The 22,740-nt window shown below is 51.8% G+C and overlaps 1 protein-coding gene across 1 annotated transcript in view; it reads right to left on the reverse strand.

The window, feature by feature from the left end:
- Positions 1-15,261, reverse strand: part of Lrp1 (LDL receptor related protein 1) — an 83,875-nt gene extending 68,614 nt beyond the window's left edge. The window contains exons 1-4 of the mRNA XM_075954860.1: positions 14,712-15,261; positions 6,494-6,616; positions 3,791-3,928; positions 1,795-1,914 (exon numbers count right to left, since the gene is read on the reverse strand). Of these exons, the coding sequence (XP_075810975.1) occupies positions 1,795-1,914; positions 3,791-3,928; positions 6,494-6,616; positions 14,712-14,781 (451 nt within the window). The 5' untranslated portion in view covers positions 14,782-15,261. The remainder of the gene's footprint in view (positions 1-1,794; positions 1,915-3,790; positions 3,929-6,493; positions 6,617-14,711) is intronic.
- Positions 15,262-22,740: the final 7,479 nt, after the last annotated feature.

The raw sequence follows: 22,740 nt of genomic DNA on the forward strand, positions 1-22,740 counted from the left end.
CACCTGCTGAAGGGCAGTTTGGCAGAATCGACGGCGTGGGGATGTGCAAACCTCCTGGCCAGAAAGCAGTTTCGGGATTTACTCTGCTCCCTCACGCTACTCTCATCTGTTCATACAGAAAACATTTCTTGGAAAACCAGTGAGGTGGGCACAGTAGATACAACACTGACTCTGACAACGGAACTACATTACCATCCTCATGAAGCAGACATTCTGGTAGTAAAGGGAAGGCTGATGTTATAATAAAGGAAACACAAGGTAAAGCTTGGGCCAGAAGTGGTAGACCGGTGCTGTGGAAAAAATAAGGGTAAAGGGGCTATGGTAGGCGCCTACCTGACATGTGCAAGGCCCTGGCTTTGATCCTTAGCACTGTGTTTAAAAGAAAAGGCATGGGGCTGCAGGAAAGGCCCAGTGGTTAAGAACAGTTATAGCTCTACCAGAGGACCAGGGTTCTGCTCCCAGCTCCCACATGGTGACTCACAATCACCAGTAATGTCCGTTTCAGGGGTTCCTACACCTTCTTCTGACCTCTTCAGGCACCAAGTACGCACATGGTACACAAATACACGTGTAAGCAAAACACTCATACATAGAAAAATAAATAAATCTTTTTAAAAAATGCAGAGGCGCTGGAGAGGTGGCTCAGTTGTTAAGAGCACTGGCTGCTCTTGCAGAGGACCTGGAATCAGTTCCTGGCAACCACATGGAGGCTCACAATTCATCCATGTTAGTCCCAGGGGATCCAACATCCTCTTCTGTCTTCCAGAGGCACCAAGTACACGTGTGTCACACACAAATATATTTAGGCAAAACACTGATACACATTAAAAAAAAAAAAAGGAGAAAGGAGAAAGCCAGGTCGCAGGGCACGATTTAGAGTGGTCAGGGTCAGCTACACCAAGGAGGTCGTGTTTGTGCAGCCTTGAGGCAGGCAAGTTTAAAACAGAAAAGTCTTCATTGTTTGCGACAGAGGAAAGACTGGGAACATCTTACTCATCAATAGGGAAATGGCCAAGTAAGCTGTGGTAAGAGCTACACGTCACAGTGGTTTTTTAGTGAATGAGGTAAATCTCTACAAACTACCACGGGGGGTAGAGGAGAAGCCCTAGAATGCACTGAGGAGTGAGAAACACTGTAAGCGATACATACAATGTGGTGTTACTTATGGAAACACACACATAAGCAAGATTTGCAATCGGAGTTTTGGTGAGCACACGCACACAACAGAGGGTTGGCAAGGGGCAGAACACACAGCTAGGAGACTGCACCTCGGAACGGGATCAGAAGGGAAGCTTGTTCTATCTGTAATGTTTCAATCTTTTCTTCTTCTTTTTTTGGTTTTTTTAAGACATGTTTTCTCCTTAGCCTTGGCTGTCCTAGAGCTCACTCTGTAGACCAGGCTGGCCTCGAACTCACAGAGATCCCCCTGCCTCTGCCTCCCTAGTTCTGGGATAAAGGTGTGAGCCACTACCGCCCAATTTTGATCTTTTTGAGAAAGGTTTTTACCCTGTAGCCCAGGCTGGCCTGGAACTCATAGTAATCCACCTACCTCAGCTTTTCAAGTACTGGAATTACAGGTGTGAGCCAAACCATCTGGTTAATGTTTTAATTTTTTTTTTTTACAACAAAATTCATGTGCAAAGACATTTTAGAGGTGCACTGAAAGCAATGCTCAGGGCTCACAGCCACACTACATCCAGACATCCCCCTGCCTCAGCCCACCCGGCAGCCAGTCCACACACAAACACACACAAACACACACACACACCCGCGGACACACTCGCGCTCACATACCTTTGCACGTCTTGCCGTCCGCCTGCAGCTGGAAGCTGCTGTTACAGAAGCAGGTGGGTCCACTTGGTGTGGGGACACAGTGGTGCTGGCAGCCCATTTGAGAGCAGTTGACACGGAGCTCTGCACAAGACAGGAGAGATACACTCAGGCCACCCCAAGATACCAACCTTCCCCCATCTCCAGCCACTCTTCACAAACCACTTTGAAGTACAGGCCACAGTGCCAGAGAGGGAGGACGTTTAGGAAGCAGGAGCAATATTTTACAAAGCCCAGAAAGGGCCAGTGCAGCAGACACAAGGCCACACAGCCAACCGTGGCCTGACACCCGTCTCTCCCTGCTCTGTCACGCTGGACCATCCGTGCCCCCTAAGACGGCATCTGGTATTTTCATAGGGTCAACAGGAAGAGGCAGTGAGTCTCGTTCCTTTCGTGTGCCTTGTGTTTGCACCTGAAGGGAGCAAACCATGTCAGTTCCAGCTGAGGTGAAGAAGGGGCAGGCAATGCAACTGCTTCTGCCCCTGTCCTACGGGTGCTGCTCTAAGTCAGAAGGGAGATCCAGAGTCCAGACGGAGGAAGAAGAGGAGGAAGAAGATGAGTTCCTCCTTCTGCCATGACCCACTTCTACAGGAGAGACAGAGGGAGTAAGGAAGGGGTGGGGAGAGGTAGGACAATTGTGTCCCCCCCCCCAGCGACCCAATTAAGGGCTCGCTTGGGGCCAGGCGACTAGCCCACAAAGACCCCTTTGTCCAAGCGCTTCACACCCCCACCTAGGAGGGAACTGCGAGAGGCTAAGGTGTTTTAAGCTCTAAGCCTGCCAGGAGTGGGGGGGGCGGTCAGTTATTCTTTCTGCCTCCCTCTGATCTGTGAGTCCGAATAGTCCGAACACACCGCCTGTCTTTCTAGTCTTTCGCCAAGCGGGTAAACGCTGCCTGCTCTGGGAAATCTGGAAAGGCGGCCTTCTGGGTGGGTGGGCTTCTCTAATATCTGGGGAGGATCCAAGCCAAGTTTTTTGTTTATTTGTTTCTACAACTAAAAGGGTATTCGAAAAGGAAGCACACCTGAGCATACAACACTGATTAAGACCGACCACAGGGCTAAAGTTAGCCCTCAACTTACTTTCTGTCTCATCCCAAGAGCTACGCATAAAATCAGCCAAAAGAAAGGAGGGAAAAAAAATCTCCCACAAATCCCCTTGCTCCACAGTCCCAGCCCGAGTGAAAGGATCCAGATGTGTCTCCTCCCACAAACAGATGTTTTCTGACATGTGTAAGACATATGACACTGGCCCCGCCTCCACAACCACCCCCTCAAGGCCTGTCAAAGGTTTTGCTTGCTCCAGGCCCAGGACGACAGGTGAGTATTTCTCTCAACAGCCAGGCCTGAAGGTTTATCACTTTCCACATCACGGATTCTGCTTAAACCACTACCACAGTCAAGAAGTGTGACTTGTCACTAATGTCCCCTCCTCAGTCTGAATGGCTTTGAGGATGTTTGGAAGAGAAGGAGCAGCTCTTGTGTCCCTTCAAGACTTGCAGTTTGTGAGGGTTACCTCCTAGGACTCTGGCAGGGTCAGGGAAGCAAACTGGAGGTCCCTATCTAACCCTAGCTCTGACAACAACAGCTCCGCTCCTCTGTTCGGACCCAGGAGTCACATAAGAAAGCATCTGAAGAAGGCAGCCCACTATTAAAAACAGTATAAAACGCTGACTTCTCATTTAATAATTGAGAACGGGCTTGAAGAGAGGCGACTTGTCCGAGCACACACAGCCAGAGGAAAAGTGCTCAGTCTGGCCCACAGCTGAAGCCCATAGGGCTGTTTGATCAAGCTCCAAGCCCAAGGGGCCCAGTAATTTCATTGACAAGTCTGGGCATGGGAAGAGAACATCATCTCATACCCACCAAAGCACAAGGACGGTCTTTGGATGGTAACATCCCACCAGATGTTGCGTCAAGAGATCACATACCTACCGCACAGGAGAGCGTGTGGCACCCTTACCTCGGCAGTGAGCACCCTCATCGGAACCATCCATACAGTCTTGGACCCCGTTGCAGAGACGAGACATGGGAACACACAGCTCGGTCCCCAGACAATTGTGTTCATTTGGTTGACATCTCTGGGCTTTACTTTGGGGACCTAGGAGCAAACAGATGTGATGGCGTGACCAAGCTGCCTGAGGCAGTTGTTTAGCCGTCTCTACTGTGTGGGTAGGCGAGGGATAAATCAAGGTAAGACGCTGTGGGGACTAGATGGAACCTTCTGCCCCCCGCTGCAGCACTCACAACGCAGCGACACACTGACAGCCTCGTGAAAGGAAAGCGAGGGTCCACCCTAAATGCTCCACACTTACGGCCCCTACCGCCTCCATAGTCTATAAATCAGGAGCAGGCAGGAGGCGGAGTGAAAGGTCTGGGTGAGCTCAAGGAAACACAGTCCCCGGCAGAAAGGGAGCTCAGATGATAAACAGACAGAAACAAACCACCTTCCTGCGGTTTCCAGAGTGCAGAGCTGGGTGTCGAGGGAAGCACCAAGTTCAGAAGTGAGCCAGTTCATAGACACTGCACCGGCCATAGCAGCTCTCACACAATGAAGTGTGCCAAATTAAAACTACATATGAAGCTAGGGGCGTGGTTGTGCACACCTTTAATCCCAGCACTCGGGAGACAGAGGCAGGTGGATCTCTGTGAGTTTGAGGCCAGCCTGGTCTACAGAGCGAGTTCCAGGACAGCCAGAGCCACACAGAAAACAGCAACAAAAATCCAAAATCTACATATGAAATATATACTAGTTTTTATATCAAATATCAAAAGAAGGCAAAAAGATCTCTAATAACTTTATACAGGTAAAATATTGAAATAATATTTTGGATGCATTTGGTAAAAACATTCAAATTAATTTTAGCTATCTCCTTTTTTGGAAATTTCAGAATTATGTATATGACTTAGACTATATTTCTTTTAAGAAATATTATTTGATGCCGGGCGGTAGTGGCGCACGCCTTTAATCCCAGCACTCGGGAGGCAGAGGCAGGCGGATCTCTGAGTTCGAGACCAGCCTGGTCTACAAGAGCTAGTTCCAGGACAGGCTCCAAAACCACAGAGAAACCCTGTCTCGAAAAACCAAAAAAAAAAAAAAAGAAATATTATTCGAGACTTCCAGCCTAGAGCAAAGGCCTAATGGGAAGATCTAGAGAGGTCAAAAGGTGTGGTCTACTGATAATATTCTTCTTCATTTCCATTGTTGCCAGGCACAGGGATGAGGTGACACCAACGGCCCCAACAGGCAGGGTACGAAAGGGTGTGTCTGTGCTGGTGTTGACCCCGCCTATGCAGGGAGGGGTTCGAGTGAGGCATGGGATGACAGAGGTTCTAGGCAAGGAGGTTTCTATACCATCTTTTCTGTGAGCCTATCTGGGGCTGTGTGCTACTACATGTGTTTGGGCGTCTAAGTGCTTCTTTTTGTTTGGTTTTGTTTTTCAAAACAGGGTTTCTCTGTGTAACAGTCTTGGCTGTCCTGGAACTCACTCTGTAGACCAGGCTGGTCCCAAACTCACTGAGATCCACCTGCCTCTGCATCCCGAGTGAGGGGATTAAAGGCGTGCGCCACCACCACCTGGCCGGTTTGAGTGTTTCTGCAGCCACTTTTGGGAGCACGTGGGCTCTAAAACGACCGGAGCCTTTGTCTGGTGGGTGTTGGTACCAGGTGGAGTCTGTTAGGGTCTGGGGGAATGCGTGTGTGTGAACACGTGAGGGGATTCAATAAAACGCGGTTTGCATCAAACCGAAGGAAGAATGAACAGAAGAGTACAAACTCTCCCAGTCCCCATGTGGCCTTCTCTCCTTCCAACACACAGGGTTAAAAACACCAGGGGGAAGTGGTGGAGACAAGAGGAGGCTCCAGACCTAATAGCCTGGTGATTACTCCTCCAGGCCAGGCACAGGGGTGAAGAACAGGGGGCTTTCTTTCCACTCTGAACACGACCCTTGAGAACTATGCTGGAGGTATCAGAAGGGAGACGGGATGGGAACAGTGCTGGATGAAACCCAGGGGGAAAAGACAGGACTGGCTATGCAGGGGAGATACTGAAGGTAGAGACCCCAGTATCTGGGGTCCTGCAGCAAGTCCTCCACCCAATTCAGCCCCCTCCTGGCCACTGGGAGGGTGAAGGCTGGGTGGGGACCTTTCTCCCAGTTTAAACAGCTGCCTCTGATTACACCACTTATTGGGGCAGGGGAAGGCGGGGTGTAGGAAAGGGCACAGGGGTGGGGCTTCTGGTACAGGGACTAAACAAGAGCAGTGGCCTTTGGCCTGGGAGATTAAGGGCAGAAGGGCACCTGGCAGAACCTGAAGGCCACACATCGAGTGCCAGAGAAGCTTCAAATCAGGGAAGAAGAAAATTCTCAGAGGAAAGGGCCAAGTGGTTATCTCCTTGTGGCAAGGGTGCAGCCCAGAGTGTACTGCCCCCAACAGCCTTGGGGGTGTAACAGCCAAAGGAGAAATCCAAGGTGCCATTGCTACTCACACCATGCTAGGTACTTTGAAGAAGCAGGAGAGAACACGTTTGGCTGTGTCACGGGCAGATACAACCTCAGAGCAAGGCCCGTGCCAGGCTAGAGATGGGCTGCTCCTATCCCAAACACCGTACAAAATTAAAGAGAAAAGCCCAGGGTTCAGAGAGAGGGACTCAGAAAAGGTACTTACAGATCTCAGGGGCCTCGTCGGAGCCGTCTGGGCAGTCCCTTTCCCCATCACATCGCCAGCCCTTCGAGATGCAGGTGATCTGGTCTCTGCAGGCAAACTGCTTAGGGCTGCACGTTTTAGGGGCTAAAGGCAAGGAAAGAAAGGGGGGTATGTAAAGGAAGGATGGAAACCAACTCTTGGACCCTGGGGGTTCCTAGGACTCTTCCTTTCCTGGCATCAATCCTCCATACAGTGCATCTGCGGCAAAGGAGAAGACTCCAAGAGGGTCTTATGGCCCCTTTCCAAGTATTCCAGGCTGTCTGTGTGGCGTGCCCCTCCACCCCAGGGATTCAGGGTCAAAGGCTTTGGGGCTCTAGTTTTCTCATCGGACACCAGGCCCCCTGACCTTGCTAACTGTGACTGCTATGCTTCTTGTCCCCACTGGCAGCCCACAAATGGCCGTTCCGCATCTCTGACCTCAGGGACACCCCTGGCCTCTTGGCCTATCACCCCAGCTCCAACTCCTTACCACTGGACCCCACATGAGAACTGTGGAGGTGCCCTTGGCACAGGGTGTGGCTGGGAGATGTTACCTGCAGAGGAAGGCCGGACGGGGCCAGACAAGGAGGATGGGAGAGGGTAGAAGGTTCACTCTCTACCACAAGACACAGCTTCCCTGGTTGACCAGATCACAAAGCAGGCGACAAAAGGATCTAAGATTACTCCCCAGCAGAGGCAAGGTGTTGGCTGGCTTGGTCTACAGGGACTAACTCTGATGTCCCTCACCTGTGGAATGGCTCCATCCATGGGAACCACCTGGCATTAACTCCTCTCATCCCATCCTTTACCCTTACGCCCAGTGCTAAGTCAGCGACGGCTGCCAGGGCTATGTGCGGAGCTGGGGGCAATTGATCAATCGGCTCTTTCCATCTGCCATCATTTAGTCTTCCTCCCAGGACAACAAGCAGAGCACGGCTAACCCAGAGCTTCTGGGCCAGACCTGTCCAGAATCACACATGTGGCAAGTGACAAAACCAGCTCAGCCGACGTTAGGTTCTCTCTCTCTCTCTCTCAAGTTTTATTTTATGTGGATGGGTGTTTCGCCTGCATGTGTGTCTGTACACCACATGTTTGCCTGGTGCCTGAGGAGGGCAGAAGAGGGCACTGGATCCCTGGAAGAGGACTTACAGATGGGTGTGAGCTGCTTTTGGGTGGTGGGAATCGAACCCAGGCCCTCTGAAAAAGCAGCCTGTACTGTTAACCATGACTCCAGGCTCGTAGAGAGTACAGCCCTCAGTCATCTGTGGCCCTTGTCGCCATGGCCAGCACAGGAGTCTTTTACCCACACCAGGGCAGGGGTCCCATCTCCGAGCTTTTCATCTCCTTTTCTTCCACCTGGGTAAGCCTGTCTCTGTTCCTCTGACACACACTGGAGGCCAGCTCTGTGCCAGGCACTGAACCAGGCACCAAGATGGGTGCAAAGGTCATGAACCCCTCAGGAGCCACAGTTCCTGGGGAGTCTGTACATCACTAACTCAAATGCAGGGCCGAGAGTAAGAAAAGTGTGTCAGGGCTCTGAAGGAGAGAGTCCAATGACCTCACTGAAATGTCCTGTCTCCCTCATCCCCATCTCTGGCAGGGAGGACTGTACCCAGGTCCCTGTCTCCCTCATCCCCATCTCTGGCAGGGAGGACTGTACCCAGGTCCCTGTCTCCCTCATCCCCATCTCCAGCACAGAGGACTGTACCCAGGCCTCTGTCTCCCTTATCCCCATCTCCGGCACAGAGGACTATACCCAGGCTTCTGTCTCCCTCATCCCCATCTCTGGCAGAGAGGACTGTACCCAGGTCCCTGTCTCCCTCATCCCCATCTCTGGCAGGGAGGACTGTACCCAGGTCCCTGTCTCCCTCATCCCCATCTCTGGCAGGGAGGACTATACCCAGGTCCCTGTCTCCCTCATCCCCATCTCCAGCACAGAGGACTATATCCAGGCTTCTGTCTCCCTCATCCCCATCTCCGGCACAGAGGACTATATCCAGGCTTCTGTCTCCCTCATCCCCATCTCTGGCAGGGAGGACTGTACCCAGGCCCCTGGCCAGAACCAGAGCTGATTCAGGAAACACATCAAGGATGGCCTGGCCAGGCCCCCTTGGAGTCCCCCTCCCTCCCTCCTCCCCTGATCCGGGAATAAAGGCCCCTTGAGGAGGTGGATAAAGCTGAGTTCATTGCCCCACTGGGCCAGCTGTGAGGTCTTCCCGGGGGAAACAGCCCGCCAACTTAGTTAGCATGCTGAAGACCGTCACTTCCCCGGCCAGCCAGGCCGTGGGGAGGGGGGTGCTGCAGTGGGACTCAGAGGCAGATGGGATGTTTGGAACTCAGAAATGGACCACTGAGACACCAAACCGAGAACACTCCTTCCCTTCCCCACCTGGGGCTGAGCCCATGCCCCAGCTTTCCCCGGGGGCAGAACTCACAGCCAGGGTCTGAGGTCACTGGCTGGTCACTCTAACCTCCTCTGTCTTCCACGTCCCAGCCACGGATCCCCTCCTTTGGCCCTCACATGGTTCCCCCACTGTCCCCCACCCCCATTTTTGGCCTGAATTCGACAGAGGAAACAGCAGCTGGCAAACTCCAAAGGCTGAAACGAGAGAGATTCACAAACCAGATGTGGCTGTGGAGGGAGGGCAGTGGGGGATGGGCTCCCCTCCCTCCGGGAAAGAAAGAGGAGGGCTCAGACCCTGTCCTTCTGCTCAGGCTCAGGGGCAGAGGGTGGAAGGAGCAGGCGGGGGTGGGGTGGGGTGGGTGTGGAGGTGCATGTCTCTCAGGAGAGCCAGGAGAGCAGAATTGGAGGGGGATAAGTGGAAGAACTTCCTGTCAGCCATGGTGGAGAAAGCCCTAGGAATTTTGAGTGAGAAGGCTGAAGCCTGTCTTTGATTTCCTTTCGGGGGAGAAGAAGGGAAACACATAACCTACTTTGGGGCAGTCTCCACAGCCAAGTGAAGCCTCCTCCAAGCTGGAAGGGAGCTGGGATGGGGGTGGGGGAGGAAATGTATAATCTCCTTAAAGGCCAAGCCAGTCTAGATGCCCTCAGCAGGATGGTCTGTCTGCTCCGAACCCAACATTTAAAAACCCACCCTTAGAGCCTTCAGATGGGGGGCAAGATTAGCATAGGTTAGGAAGAGTCGCTGCCTACTCCAGCCCGGTGACCACTGAGTACCACACACAGGTCTGAAGCTCTGGGGTCCTACTGTCAAGCCGTGAGGTGCTTGTTAGTGCAGTCCCATCTTACAGAGAACACTGAGGAGGAAGAGGAAGAAGCACGGCTCCCTTGGCAGCGGGAGGGGAACAGGGGCTGCACAGACTGGGTAGCCTCTGAGGAGGAGGGCATGGAGGAGAGGGGCAAGAATGGGACAGAAGAGGGCTGGGGCGTGAGAGGGAGGAGGGAGAGCAAGCTGCAGAAGGAGCACGGGGACACAGGGGCCGTCTGTTCTCTGCTTTGCCCGGAGATGTGACCGCCATGCTAACTTGGCCAACACCCTGCCCCTCCCCAACCAGGCACCCAGCCCAGCCATGGCCCCCAGGGCCACCAAGCTGGAGCCAGGGCAGGAGGTGTGGGGTTGGGTGTGTATCCAGACACAACACAGACCCCACTGCTTGGGCTCAAGCCTTGGCTATCATCCTCTGTCCCACTCTGGGACCTTCGGGTAGGGTGGGGACAGAAGGCCAGTATTTCTGGCTAGGGAAGAGGGAGAGAAGAAAGCCCTGGACAGAGACTTCTCCAAAGTACAGGGACCTGTCCTTCAACCACCCCTGGGAACCTCAAACATTCTTCCCGAAGGACAAGGGGAGGGAAGGCTGGGACAGCAAGAAAGTGACCCTGGGGCCTTTTGCAGAGTGACACAGCAGAGACAGGGCTAGGTCTGGGGACATTCTCTAAGGGAAACCACATGCTAACCTAAGGGAACAGGAGGAGCGAGAGGGGCTGGGGCAGACTCCAGGAATCTGAGCTTTCAAACATTTGGGAGCAGGGCAGCAAAGGCCTCCGGCCCAACAGAGAGCTTTTCCCCAAATTTTATGTATTTTGGGTGTTACCAGCGGCTCCTTCCCGCAGCTCAGTGAGGTTCAGACACATTTTTGTCATTCCTGAGTCTGGAACTCTGCTTTGCGGCCTGGGACAGATGGACAGACAGGGTGGTATGGACCGCTGGGGGCCGCCAGGGGAAGAGAAGGGTCTCCTCTTCCGTCCTGAGTCAATATTGACTCAGGACATCAGCCTGACCCACGACCCTGTCTTCTCCTTTCCCCACAAATAAAATCCAGATCCCCTCGAATGCCGGTGGAGGTCAACACGTCTCTCCCAAGGCTGAGCCCATTATTAGCCCTCCCCCGTGCCCCACATGGCCTGCTCTCAGCAGCGGGGAAAGCTCTGAGCTCCTGACCTCCTTCAGTTCTCAAACTCCTGTTGAGAGGAAGTTCTACCAGAAGTCTCACCTCCAATTCCCCCTTTTAGTGAGCGTGCACGCGTGCATGAGCGTGCACGCGCGCGCACACACACACACAAATCAAGTTTTTGTTTGTTTGTTTTTTGTTACAGAAATATTTGCCCTAATGCCAATTTCCAACATCAGTGAAAGGGGGTTAGAAGGGAGGAATTCGGGGGAAGTTGAAGGGGACAGTCTGGGTCCAAGAAGGGAAGAATAAGCAAATGTAAGGGGCAGGAAGAGAAACCACTATCAGATAGCTTTCGAGACCTAGGGGACTGACAGAGACAAAAGACAGTTAGAGAGTGACTGAGCACAGACAGCCGGGGGCAAAGGATGGCAAATAAAAGTTAAGAAACAAGAGCCCCGGAGACACAGAGCTTCTAGAAGACCAATAAGAAGATGGACAGACGGCAAAGCAGGCAGCCAGAAAAGGCGGGAAGGGGGCTCAATGCAGAGGTTGTCCAGAGGGTGACACAGCTGTCCCGAGGTGAACCCAGAGAATGACCTGAGACACGGGGCAGCACATATCCAGACTCTGGGAGACGGAGTACCAACACAACAACTTCTGAGCTAAGGGAGTCCAGATCAGACTCTGCTGCTTCTCAGAGAGAGGGGCGGGAAAGCTGGGGAGTCAGCCTGGGGGACTGTCATCTCACAGGAGTGTGGTGGACAATCTCCTCTCCCCTACCCCTCACCTCCTCCTGGGAGGCTCTACACTGTGCCATGAGGCCACAGCACGGGAAACACTCCAGAGCCAACTGCTTCCTTCTCCAAACAATGCAGGATCCTGCTAACCAGGATGAAATCTGGGACAGAACACGGGGGGTGGGGGGGTGTACCAGGTTCCCTGGCACAAGTCACCACCAGCTCAGGGACCCCTGCATAGACCCACTCAGCAGCCCCAGGTTCCCTAAGGACAAGCAAGCGCCCCCTACTCAGATCTGGATCACAGGCAGAGAAAGGAAGCCAAGGGGTGGGGAAGACCCCAGAAGAGAATCCAGGGTGTGTGTGAATAAACTCTTGAGGCTCACATGTGTGGGTTCAAGACAGGAAAGAGTAAAACTGGAGTGAGGAAGGGCTTTGCAAAGGTAAGCAATGGCTGGTTGAGGTGAGTTTGTTGGTGCTGGGGACAGAACCCAGGGCCTTAGGCATGCTAAGTTTTCTCGCCACCCACCCCGAGCTGCGCCCAACCTCAGGAAGGCATTGAGAGAGGGTGTGGGTTTGGAAAGGATCTGAGTTAGGCTGGGCCCTGGGTGACATGGCTGGAAGGCCCAGAGAAGGGGAGAGAGAGAGAATAATAAAGCAAACAAAAACAAACACGCAAAAGCACTGAGAAGAAGACTGGAAGAAAAAGTTTTGTGAAGCTGCTCCCAAATAATGGCCCGTATTAATCTGCCGCACATGTCTGCCATGTCGAAAGAGGAAGCCATGGAGGGATGCTTAGGATTTGGGTCTGAGCAGGAGGATGCAGACTGGAACCTTCTCTCGGGAAGCCAGAAGGCTAGCATGTCAACCTCATAACTCGCTTCAACTGTCCACCTTCCCTAGCAACTAATAACACCACGCCACTGGCTCAAGTGGGAGAGAAGAGAGCTGGGAAGAGGAGAGACTTCCCTGAGCTGCTGCCTGGGGCGCTCCCTCCACCCTGATCTGCTCCTTCTCCTCAGCAGGGCTCTCAGTGATCCTTCTCAGACCTCCTTGGCTGCAAGTGGATTCACTAGGAGGGGCTGAACCCTTCACTCCACAATGCAGAGGACTCCTGTATGAGTTTCAGACAGAATAAAGAACGGGGGGGGGGGGGAAGGCCCCTAGAGCTATTCCCAAGAAGCGGGAAGGGCAATTGAACCATCAGGTAAGTCGAGGCAGGAGGCCCCTTCTCCAGAAAGCCAAGAAGGACATTCAGAGTCTAAAGCGCCAACTCCTACAGGTTCTCCCTTCCTCCCCAGGGGAGGAATATGGATGTGCTTGGAGGTGATCCCTTCCCCGGGGACTGTATTTCTCGACAGGGATGGACACAGCATCCTGTGTACTAGGACAAATATTTGACCGCTGACCTTTACCCTTACCCTGTGGGGCCATGAGGAGAGTGGCTATGAACTAGAGTTTTAGAGGTGACAGTTAAGGAGACATGTCAGACTCCCTCATTCGGTCACCGCCAATCAATCCACTTAGTGCAGCATTTAGGCTCCCTGGAGTGATCCGCCCTACAGACCGCCTGTGCTCTTACCTGACTCCAGCCACCTCCCTTCACAGGGCTCTTTGCCTCAGTTTCCCCTCTCCCCTGACAGGGCTGAGACCCAGAAGAAAGCGCAAGATGACGTGGGACGTGAAGGGCAGAGGGTGGCTGCACAGGCTTGTCTGAAGGATTTTCAGAAGATTAGGGACGGCAGCCAGATGGGACGGTCCCTAACATGACATGAGGGCCACCGAGTAAACTGTTTTTCTGGGCACAGCTGCTTCCTGACCCTCTTGCCCTCCTCTCCCAATGGAAACAAGTAGAGAAGGGGAGGAGAATACATAATCTGATTTCAGAGAAAAACTTTCCCAATCCCAGCCTGGCAGCAAGATCTGGAAGACAGAGGAGGGGTGTCTGATGCTTTGAGGCTGTTGTCCCTAGTGGGAGGGCAAACCCGACAGGAAGTAACGAATCTCACCCCTTCTCAAGTTAGGGGCCCAGCCCAATTCAACCCCATGACCCCCAGTTGAAAGCTTGGGCAAGTCTTGAACTGGTGACTCACAGCAAGAGGGAAAACAGCTGACAGAAGAATGGAGAGGGGTACACAGTCTCCCCAAAAGAACACAGTGGTCCAAGCCTAACTACTATATAAAGTGTAAGAGGTGAGGGAGGCTGGGCTTAAACGCATTTACTAAATGAGCGGGAATTGGGGTGCGGGAGCATAGTCATAACCCCCCATCCAACTGCCAGCTCTCCTTCCAATCCAAACTGTGATCAAGCCAGAAATCGGCTTCCTCTGAACCCTCTCCCCAGCATTCCAGACCATTCTCCAGTCTCTTCCACAATGATGACATCTGATTTTTTTTCTCATCTCAAAGCTCCCAGGAATTAAGAAGCGAAAATCAGTCAAGAGCATCACCAGGCCCCTCCATGCCTCAACACCGCTATTGACAGAGGCCATCAGAGGGGAGCGCTCACTTCGGAACCAAGGCAGACAGCCCAGAATTTTGGACCGAGGCCTCTATGCCTGGGATGCAGGGTTCATTCCACACCCAAACAGGGGGCCCTCCCTATCCCCACCCACGGCTTTCTCGGCCTGCCTGCCCTCTGGCCAGCAGGGCACCCCTAGCCAGCTTTGCCTTCCAGCCTTCAGAGTCCACTGCAAAAGGCCCTCCGCCCCCTTTTGCAGCGGTACACAGCAAATCCGGATTCCTTCACAATTCAGATGGGGGGGGTGGGAGGGTGGAGGATGTAGCGGAGGCATAGGCCCTCCCCGAGCAGAAATAGGAAGAGAAGGCCTCTCAATCCCGGGATCAGAAAAAGGGGGAGCCCTCCTTCCCTAGCCAGGCCTCTGGTCTTTGTCTGAGCTGGGGGGCCCTGGAAGCATCATTTGTCCCAGACTCCCATCCCCCAAATCAGACCCCATCCCCGCCCCCAGTCAGGCCGCTGCTGTGTCAGCTGGACTGGGATAACAAAAGGCACCCCCTCCCGCGTCTCCCTTCCCCATCCAGACGCAGGAGTGGGGGTTGGGAAGGGGGAGCCCCCAGGGTTCCAAGGGGGCCCGCGGAATCTCACTCACCATCGATAGTGGCCCCGGCGACCATGGCAGAAAGCAGGGGCAGCAGCAGCAGCAACGGCGGGGTCAGCATGGTGTGGGCCGATGCAAGCAGCAGCCCCCACCCTCTGGTCCTCTTACTTCTCGTCCTCGCCCCCCCCAATTGGGGGGTCCCCCTTTATCTTCCTCTCCCCGACTCTTCTATTCTTATCCTCTCCTTAAGCAAAGCGAACCAGGGGCGTAGGTGAAAGGTACAGTTCCGAGCCCCTTGGGAAGGGCCTGCTGACGCGGGTGCGCCCCCTGCCCCCAAATTCGAACCCTTCACCCCTGCTTTACTCCTCGCTCCTTTCCCCCTCCCGGGACGAAGCTCAGAGCCCCATCTCGGAGCCGCCTCCGGCTGCAAAAATGCACAATTGGGAGGAGGCGGGGTGGGGGGTGGGGGGCGTGGACCCGATGGGGGTGCCTTTGGTAGGGGCCTGATGGAGCACTGGGGGCTCCCCCGTTTCCGCCTCCTCAGTGCACTGGCCTGGAGCTCGCACCGCTGTTCCCCCGGACTGAAGTGCCGCGGGGGGGGGGGTGCTGAGAGGGGAGAGGGAGGGGACAGGGAGAGGAGGGAAGGAGGGAAGGGGCGGGGAAAGAAAAAAGAGGAGGGGGGGAGAGCTACGCGGCAATCCTGAGAATGCGCATGCGCTGATTTGGCGCGCTGCCCTGGGGAGGGGGAGTCGGAGGCGCGACAAGCTTTGGAGTTCTGGGAAGCGGTCCGGGAGTGGGAGTCCCCGAGGCGCCCTGTCCTCTGACTGCAGTCTAGCCCCGGGCGCTCCCGGGAGCCGGAGGAGCCGAGGGTGGGATGGGTGAGGGTCTAGGAGAGCGGAGCTCTAGCGCCTCTTTGAAGCTCAATGTCACCCCCTAGATTTCAGATCCCCCTCTGTGGGGTCCTGAGCCGACGTCTGGGCGGAGGCCTGATTTCCCTGGGGAACCCAGTGCCTCCCCAGCCTAGGGTGGGGGCAGGGGTGGCTAGTCCGCCGGGAAGGTGAGGCGAAGGCTGAGCTTTGATTTGGAGACTTTGTAAGAACCGGCCGGGGATTGGGGCCTGCGGCCTGAGGGGCGGGGTGAAGGAGTGGCCACGTGGGCCCGCCCCCACCTCGCTTCGGGGCTCAGAGTAAACAGGGACACCCGCGGGGACACGCTGGAGCTTGTCGGCTCGCTTAGGGCTCAGGGATGGAGCCCACCTAAGTACCCGCCCAGCCCTGCTCGCCTGGCACGGGGCGCGGGAGAGGCAGGCTCTGGTTTGGAGGGAGGTGACTCACCAGCGGGTGGGGCTGGGGAGGGGCCACCCCCTTTCGCCCTGAGAGGTCGGGCTCAGTTTTTATTTTGTTTGTTTTGTTTTTGATACCTTCTGACCGGCCTCCCACCAAGTCAGGATTTTAGATGCCAAGCTACAGGGAGCTGGAACGAGGGACTGTTGAGCTCCGCTTCCAGACATTTATTCTAGGGGTTTTCTGCTGAGTGCCAGACCTTTGTCCCCAGGCTCGGCCGGTTCGAGAGTGATACTTCGGAGTCCAGAAAGCTTCGGGCGGTAACTAGGGCCGGCAAACGTGCTTCCGGCCACTGCCCTCTTCTGGGCAACGAATGAAGGCTGTAACCCTTAGAGTATGACTTTCTATGTACCTGGAGGGAAAGTTCTGGGAAGCTCAGCGGGGGACAGACTCTTCTGTGGATGAGCTTAAAGGCTAGGGACCAGTGGCCAACTCCATCTCATCAAGTTCTAGTCAGGGAGGGCCCTCCACTCCAGCCTGTCACTGGCAGCAAAGAGTATTAGAAAACGGACTTGTCCATTAATGACAGTGAAACTTTCCCCCCAATGAGAGCTTCAGCTTCGCCCTGACAGATTTTGCCCAGGGCCATGGGCTACCTGTCTTTATGGTCTCCCAGGCTGGAGACCCCAAGGCCAGTTCCACAGGGTCCATCTTTCCTCCATCCAGTCTTGATGGTCTGTGCTCAAGTCAAGGCCCGTTCTTCAGATTTCCTTCATTTTCACCAGCAGAGGTTTCTCCCAGTGGGGGTGGTATGTTATTCTTCCTTTTCTCCAGCTTCCATGGCCTAAACAGTGCCAGGCCCAGGCAGGGAGTCACCAAGTAGTTTCGGCGGATACTTACAGGCTTCCTGCTAGGTGTCCACCCAATATTGTGGCCCAAATGGAATCTGGTTGAAACAGACCTCAGGCAACAGTGGTAGGAAAAAGATATTAGGAGCTACTATAGTAGCCTGAAGGCTGAAGAACTGTCACTTACTTGTCTCACACAGGTGACTCTTCCCAAAGCCTTTCTTACCTTGTGTTGTCTTGTGTCTCTTTCATGAACCTCACTGGGTACCTGGATCTCCCCTGCACCACTCACTAAATCTGTCTTTGCCTCAGCGTCTTCCCTTCCTAGCTACCCTTTAGAACAACCACTGTACCAAAAAAAAAAAAAAAGGGACTAGAGCTATGGCAACCTAAATTCCCAGCACCCAGCATCCACACTGGATGGTTGGATGGTTCACAACTTCCTGTAATTCCAGCTCCAGGGAATCTGGTGCACTCTTATGGCTTCCATGGGCACTGCACACATGCACATACACCTACACATGGATACATGAGTAGAAATTTAAAAGAAAAATTGAAGATTTTATTTTTATTGTTCTTTAGCTATGCATATGCTTGTGTAAGTATGGGCACAGGATGGCCCGCTGGAGCTGAAGCTGCCATCCAAACTTAGGCCTTGTGAAGGTAACCCAAGTCCTTTGGAAGAGGTGGTGACTCTTAACCACTGAGCCATCCCTCCAACAGCCTTGCCACCCTCTTAAGGTTCAAGGCCAGAGCGAGGTCAGCCTGTGCTCTTGAGATCCTGTCTCAAAAGGTGGAGGAGGAAGTAGCAGTAGCTTAGGCTGGAGAGATGGCTCAGAGGTTAAGAGCATCGCCTGCTCTACCAAAGGTCCTGAGTTCAATTCCCAGCAACCACATGGTGGCTCACAACCATCTGTAATGGGGTCTGGTGCCCTTTCTGGCCCGTAGGCATAGACACAGATAGAATATTTTATACATAATAAATAAATATTTTTTAAAAAATTAAAACTTAATGGGTTCTTTGTCCACCACCTGACCACAAACTCCTGAGAGCAAAGACTCTGCCCTCACCTCTTTGAATGCCCTCCCATACCCTCCCCTGCATACTGGCATGGCACCCCAGCCCCAGCTCATGACTCCGGAGGGAACTGGAGCTACCTGCTGGGTGAGGAAGAAGGACGTGCCTGTAAGCATCTTCTCCCAGTGTTCTCCTACAACGCCCATTAATCATTGTCTCTCTGTCTCTTCTTCCGCTTACCTTCTTAAGACAGCCCACCTTCAAATGAGAGTTGAATTATAACCTAAACAAGAAAATCAAGTAGGAACTTTCTGAAGTTCATGACAAGGATGCCAAGGATAGTGGTAGGCTGCCAAGCTGTTTCGGGAGAGGATATCCTCCTTCAACACATTATTAACCTTCATGCTTTTCGGTCTGAGTATGAGGGCCTGGGATAGGGCACTGGGGAGGCGGTGCTGGGACCATCAGGCCACAGGCTACCACCACCTAGTGGTCAGTTCAGAAAGTGCAAGTAGGAAGGAGTATCTCCGAAAGGTCTAGAAAGTGGGAAAAGGGAAAGGGCAAACATTTATTGAGCAATTGCCATGGAGCAGGCCACTGAAATAGACTATGGAAGTTGGGCAGTGGTGGCACACACATTTAATCCCATCATCAAGAAGCAGAGGCAGGCGAATCTCTACGTTCTAGTCTACATAGTGAGTTCCAGGGCAGTCAGAACTATATAGTGAGACTCTGTCTCAAAGAAACAAAACAAACAAGAACAAAAACAAAAACCAAAGCAGAATGTGGATATCCCACTTGAGTCCCGCAGTCACTTTGTGGCAGAGGAGTTACGTGCAGTTTATAGACTAGGAAACAGAGACGCGAGAGATTAAGGAATCTGTTCCATCTTGTTACTAAACACTTCTTATGTATCCCAGCATGATGGCAGGCCTCTAAGTTCAAGAGTTAAAAACGTGTAGACTGTTTACGGGTCACTGAGGATGCTCCATAAAGTAACTAACAATTATAACCCAGACCTTCTATGTCTGAGATGGAGGTTTGCAGAGAGAGCCATGGGGACCAGGGAAGGATATGATTTCTAGCCAAGGGGTCGAGAAAAAGCAAGGTTCACGGTGTCATTTGACGTTGCAAGAGCGGGAGGGAGATGGCAAGAAGAATGGGTGCTTTAGGCTGGAGACGGGCAAAGACATAGGGCCTGAGGAAATGATGGCTTAGCTGGGTTCAAGGCTGGGGACTGTGTGTGTGGGGAACACACCGACCCTAGTGAATAAAGCAATGGGAAGGCAAATCACCAAGGACTCATTTAGCGATGCAAAGGGCTTTGTTTTGTTTAAAACTTAATTAAGGGAACCAGATGAACCCTAAAGAGATGGGATCAAAGACAGTAATGACTGGCCGGACAGTGGTAGTGATGTATGCCCTTAATTCCAGCACTCAGAGGCAGAGGCAGGCAGAGCTCTGAGTTCAAGGATATCCTGGTCTGCAGAGCGAGTTCTAGGACAGCCACGGCTACACAGAGAAACTCTACCTTGAAAAACAACAACAGAGAACCTGATGGGTGGATCATGCCCTGATCATGGACTGAGAAAGCCAGATCTGGAAACAGCTCACGTTAGAATGGTCTTAGACTCTGAGGGGCCAGCAGATGGCTCAGAGGGCAAGGATGCCTGCTGCCAAGTCTGATGACCTGAGGTGGATTTCTGGGACCCCTGTGGTGGACGGGGAGAAGTGACTCCTGCATCAACACATGTGTCTTGGCATGCACGCACTCACAGAAATACATACAGTTAAATAAATGTAATGTGGCTTTTAAAAGAATGCTCCCAGTATCTGACTGCACATTGTAGCTTAGTACTAAACACTGTTGTACCTCCAGACTTGCAAGCTAAAGAAATCAAGCCGTGTGGCTCTGCCACAGGGATTCACCGATTCATGGGACAGAAGTAGACTTCAGGGATCATGTTATTTTTTTATTTTATTATTTTTTTCAAATATTTATTTATTTATGATGTAAATAAAAATACAAAAAAAGAGCTCAAAAGAAAAGAAAATAGGCAAGCAAAATATTGGTCTAAAGAGGGACGGGTGTGTGGGAAATGTCAGAGATTTCTGTCATATGGTGACAAGCCCAATGACCCAAAAGCATATGAAAAGTGTTAACCGTCTTCTGTCATCAAGATCAGGCTGAGTATGGTGACACAAGCCTTTAGTCCCACTAGGGAGAAAGGAGCACTTGAATCTCTGTGATTTCGGTCAGCCTGGTCTACAGAGTTCCAGGCCAGCCAGGATACATAGTAAGACCCTATCTCTTTTGTTTTGTTTTGTTTTGTTTTTTCGAGACAGGGTTTCTCTGTAGCTTTGGTGCCTGTTCTGGAACTAGCTCTGTAGACCAGGCTGGTCTCGAACTCACAGAGAACTGCCTGCCTCTGCCTTCCGAGTGCTGGGATTAAAAGCGTGTGTCACTATATCCAGTTCAAGATTGCCTTGTTTCTGTGTCCAGTCAGGTTCCATTGAACTCACAGAGATCCACCTGCTTCTGCCTCCCAAGTGCTGGGATCAAAGGTGTGTGACACTACCTCCAGCTTAGCAATTCTTATTTATTTATTTGTTTGTTATTTAGTTTTGTTTTTCAAGGTAGAGTTTCTCTGATAGCCTCTGCTGTCCTAGAACTAACTCTGTAGACCAGACTGACCTTGAACTTACAGAGATCTGTATTCAGAGTACTGGAATTAAAGGTGTGCCCTAGCACTGTCTGGCAGCATTTTTTATTTTTAAGATTTATTTTTATTTTATGTGTATAGGTGTTTGCCTACATGTGTATATATTCATTGTCTATGCGTGTGCATTGCCCATGGAGGTCAGAAGAAGTGTAGAATCCTCTGGAACTGGAGTTATAGACAGTTGTAAGCTGCCATGTGGATGTTGAGAATTGGACCCTAGTCCTCTGGGAAAAAACAGCCAGTGCTCCTAACTGCTGAACCATCTCTGCAGCCCTAGCAATTTTTATACAGTTAAGTATTCATCCACCCTATCAATGGTCCAACAGTTACACTTCCAGCTATTTATTTATTAAAGAGAAAAAAAAAACATAAGTTCACATAGACTTGACACAGAATAATCGCAGCTTTCTGCCCAATAATCCTAACCTGGTTATCTTACTGTTGTCCATAATTCCATCATTTAAGAAAAGAAAAGGGGGCTGGAGAGATGGCTCAGAGGGTAAGAGCACTGACTGCTCTTCCAGAGGTCCTGAGTTCAATTCCCAGCAACCACATAGTGGCTCGCAGCCATCTATAATGAGATCTGGTGCCCTCTTCTGGCATGCAAGCATACATGGAAGGAATGTTGTATACATTATAAATAAATAAATCTTAAAAAAAGAAAAGAAAAGGATAAACTGTGGCAGCTGGATATGATGGAACGTGGTGAGGAAGGCTGAGGTAGGGAGTCGTGAGTTAGAGCCGGCCTGAAGAGCTATACCGCAAGACCCCGTCTCAATAAAGCAGCACCCTCCCATAGAAGGTGGGTGTAGTGAGCCCTATCTCAAAATATAAGATGGAAAGGGATGGAGAAAGATACCTAGTACTGACTTTCAGCCCCATGTGCCCGTGCTCTTAGATACATACATGCACACACGGGCACACAAACTAAAGGCAGACTTTGGTTTTTATAATGGAATGCTGCCTGAAAAGAAAAATGAGTCAGGCAGTGGTGGTGCACGCCTTTAATCCCAGCACTCAGGAGGCAGAGGCAGGCGGATCTCTGTGAGTTCGAGGCCAGCCTGGTCTAAAAGAGCTAGATCCAGGACAGGCTCCAAAGCTACAGAGAAACCCTGTCTTGAAAAACCAAACCAAACGAAAACAAAACAAAACAAAAACAGAAAATGAACTATGGATGCATACAGCAAAACGCACGAATCTCAAAACACACTGAATAAAAGATATCAGGAACACATCCTCTGTTTAGTTCATGTATCTGAATTCTAATAATTCAAAATGTTGGCTCCCTTGGAGGGGTGAGAACAATGATTTACCAGGACCTCTTGTATGCTAGCTAGGTAAGGACTCTGCCACCAAACTGTCCCCTGTGATTTACGTCTTCCCAGGACTCTGTGTTTTACAACCACCGCATTTAAATGCAGCAATTTGAATCCATGTGACCTGGCTGCGAAAGCCACTGTGAACCAGTGAACACCTCATATCAGTACAGCCTCGTGTGTGAATAAGATCGCACAACAGTATTAGAACATGCAAAGAGCTAGAAGAACAAGGAGAGACCGTAGGAAGAGCCAGATGGCTCAGGGTGTGAAGGATCTGGGTTCTACTCCTGGGACCCACATCATGGAAGAAAAGAACAGACTCCCGAAAGTTGCTTCTGACCTAACATGTATGGTGCACATGTGTTTCTCCCCCAACATACATACACACACTAAACAAATGAGTAAAATCTAAAACAAAATTGGCTGGGTGTGTTGGGGCACACCTTTAGTCCCAGCACTCAGGAGGCAGAGCCAGGTGGATCTCTGGAAGATGGAGTTCATTCTGGTCTACAGAGTGAGTTCCAGGACCACCAAATCAACATAGTTAGACCATGTCTTAAAAAAAAATTTTTTTTTAAATTCTAATTGAAAACATTATCAGAGATTCGGGAAAAAAAGAGGGATAGTATAGTGAAAACCAGGTTGGAAGCTCACTTTATTTTATTTTTTATTTTTATCTTCAAGACAGAGTTTCTTTGTGTAGCATTGCTGGCTGCCCGGGAACTCACTCTATAGATCAGGCTGGTCTCGAACTCAGAGATCCATGTGCCTCTGCCTCCTGAGTGCTGGGATCAAAGGCGTGCACCACCACTGCCCAGTGGAAGCTCACTTTAAAGTGGCTTGGCTAGGCTGGAGCTCAGGGACAGGTGCTCAAAGTCCTGGGTTTAGT

This window comes from Microtus pennsylvanicus, chromosome 20 (genome assembly GCF_037038515.1).
Source record: "Microtus pennsylvanicus isolate mMicPen1 chromosome 20, mMicPen1.hap1, whole genome shotgun sequence".
In the NCBI taxonomy this organism is placed as follows: domain Eukaryota; kingdom Metazoa; phylum Chordata; class Mammalia; order Rodentia; family Cricetidae; genus Microtus; species Microtus pennsylvanicus.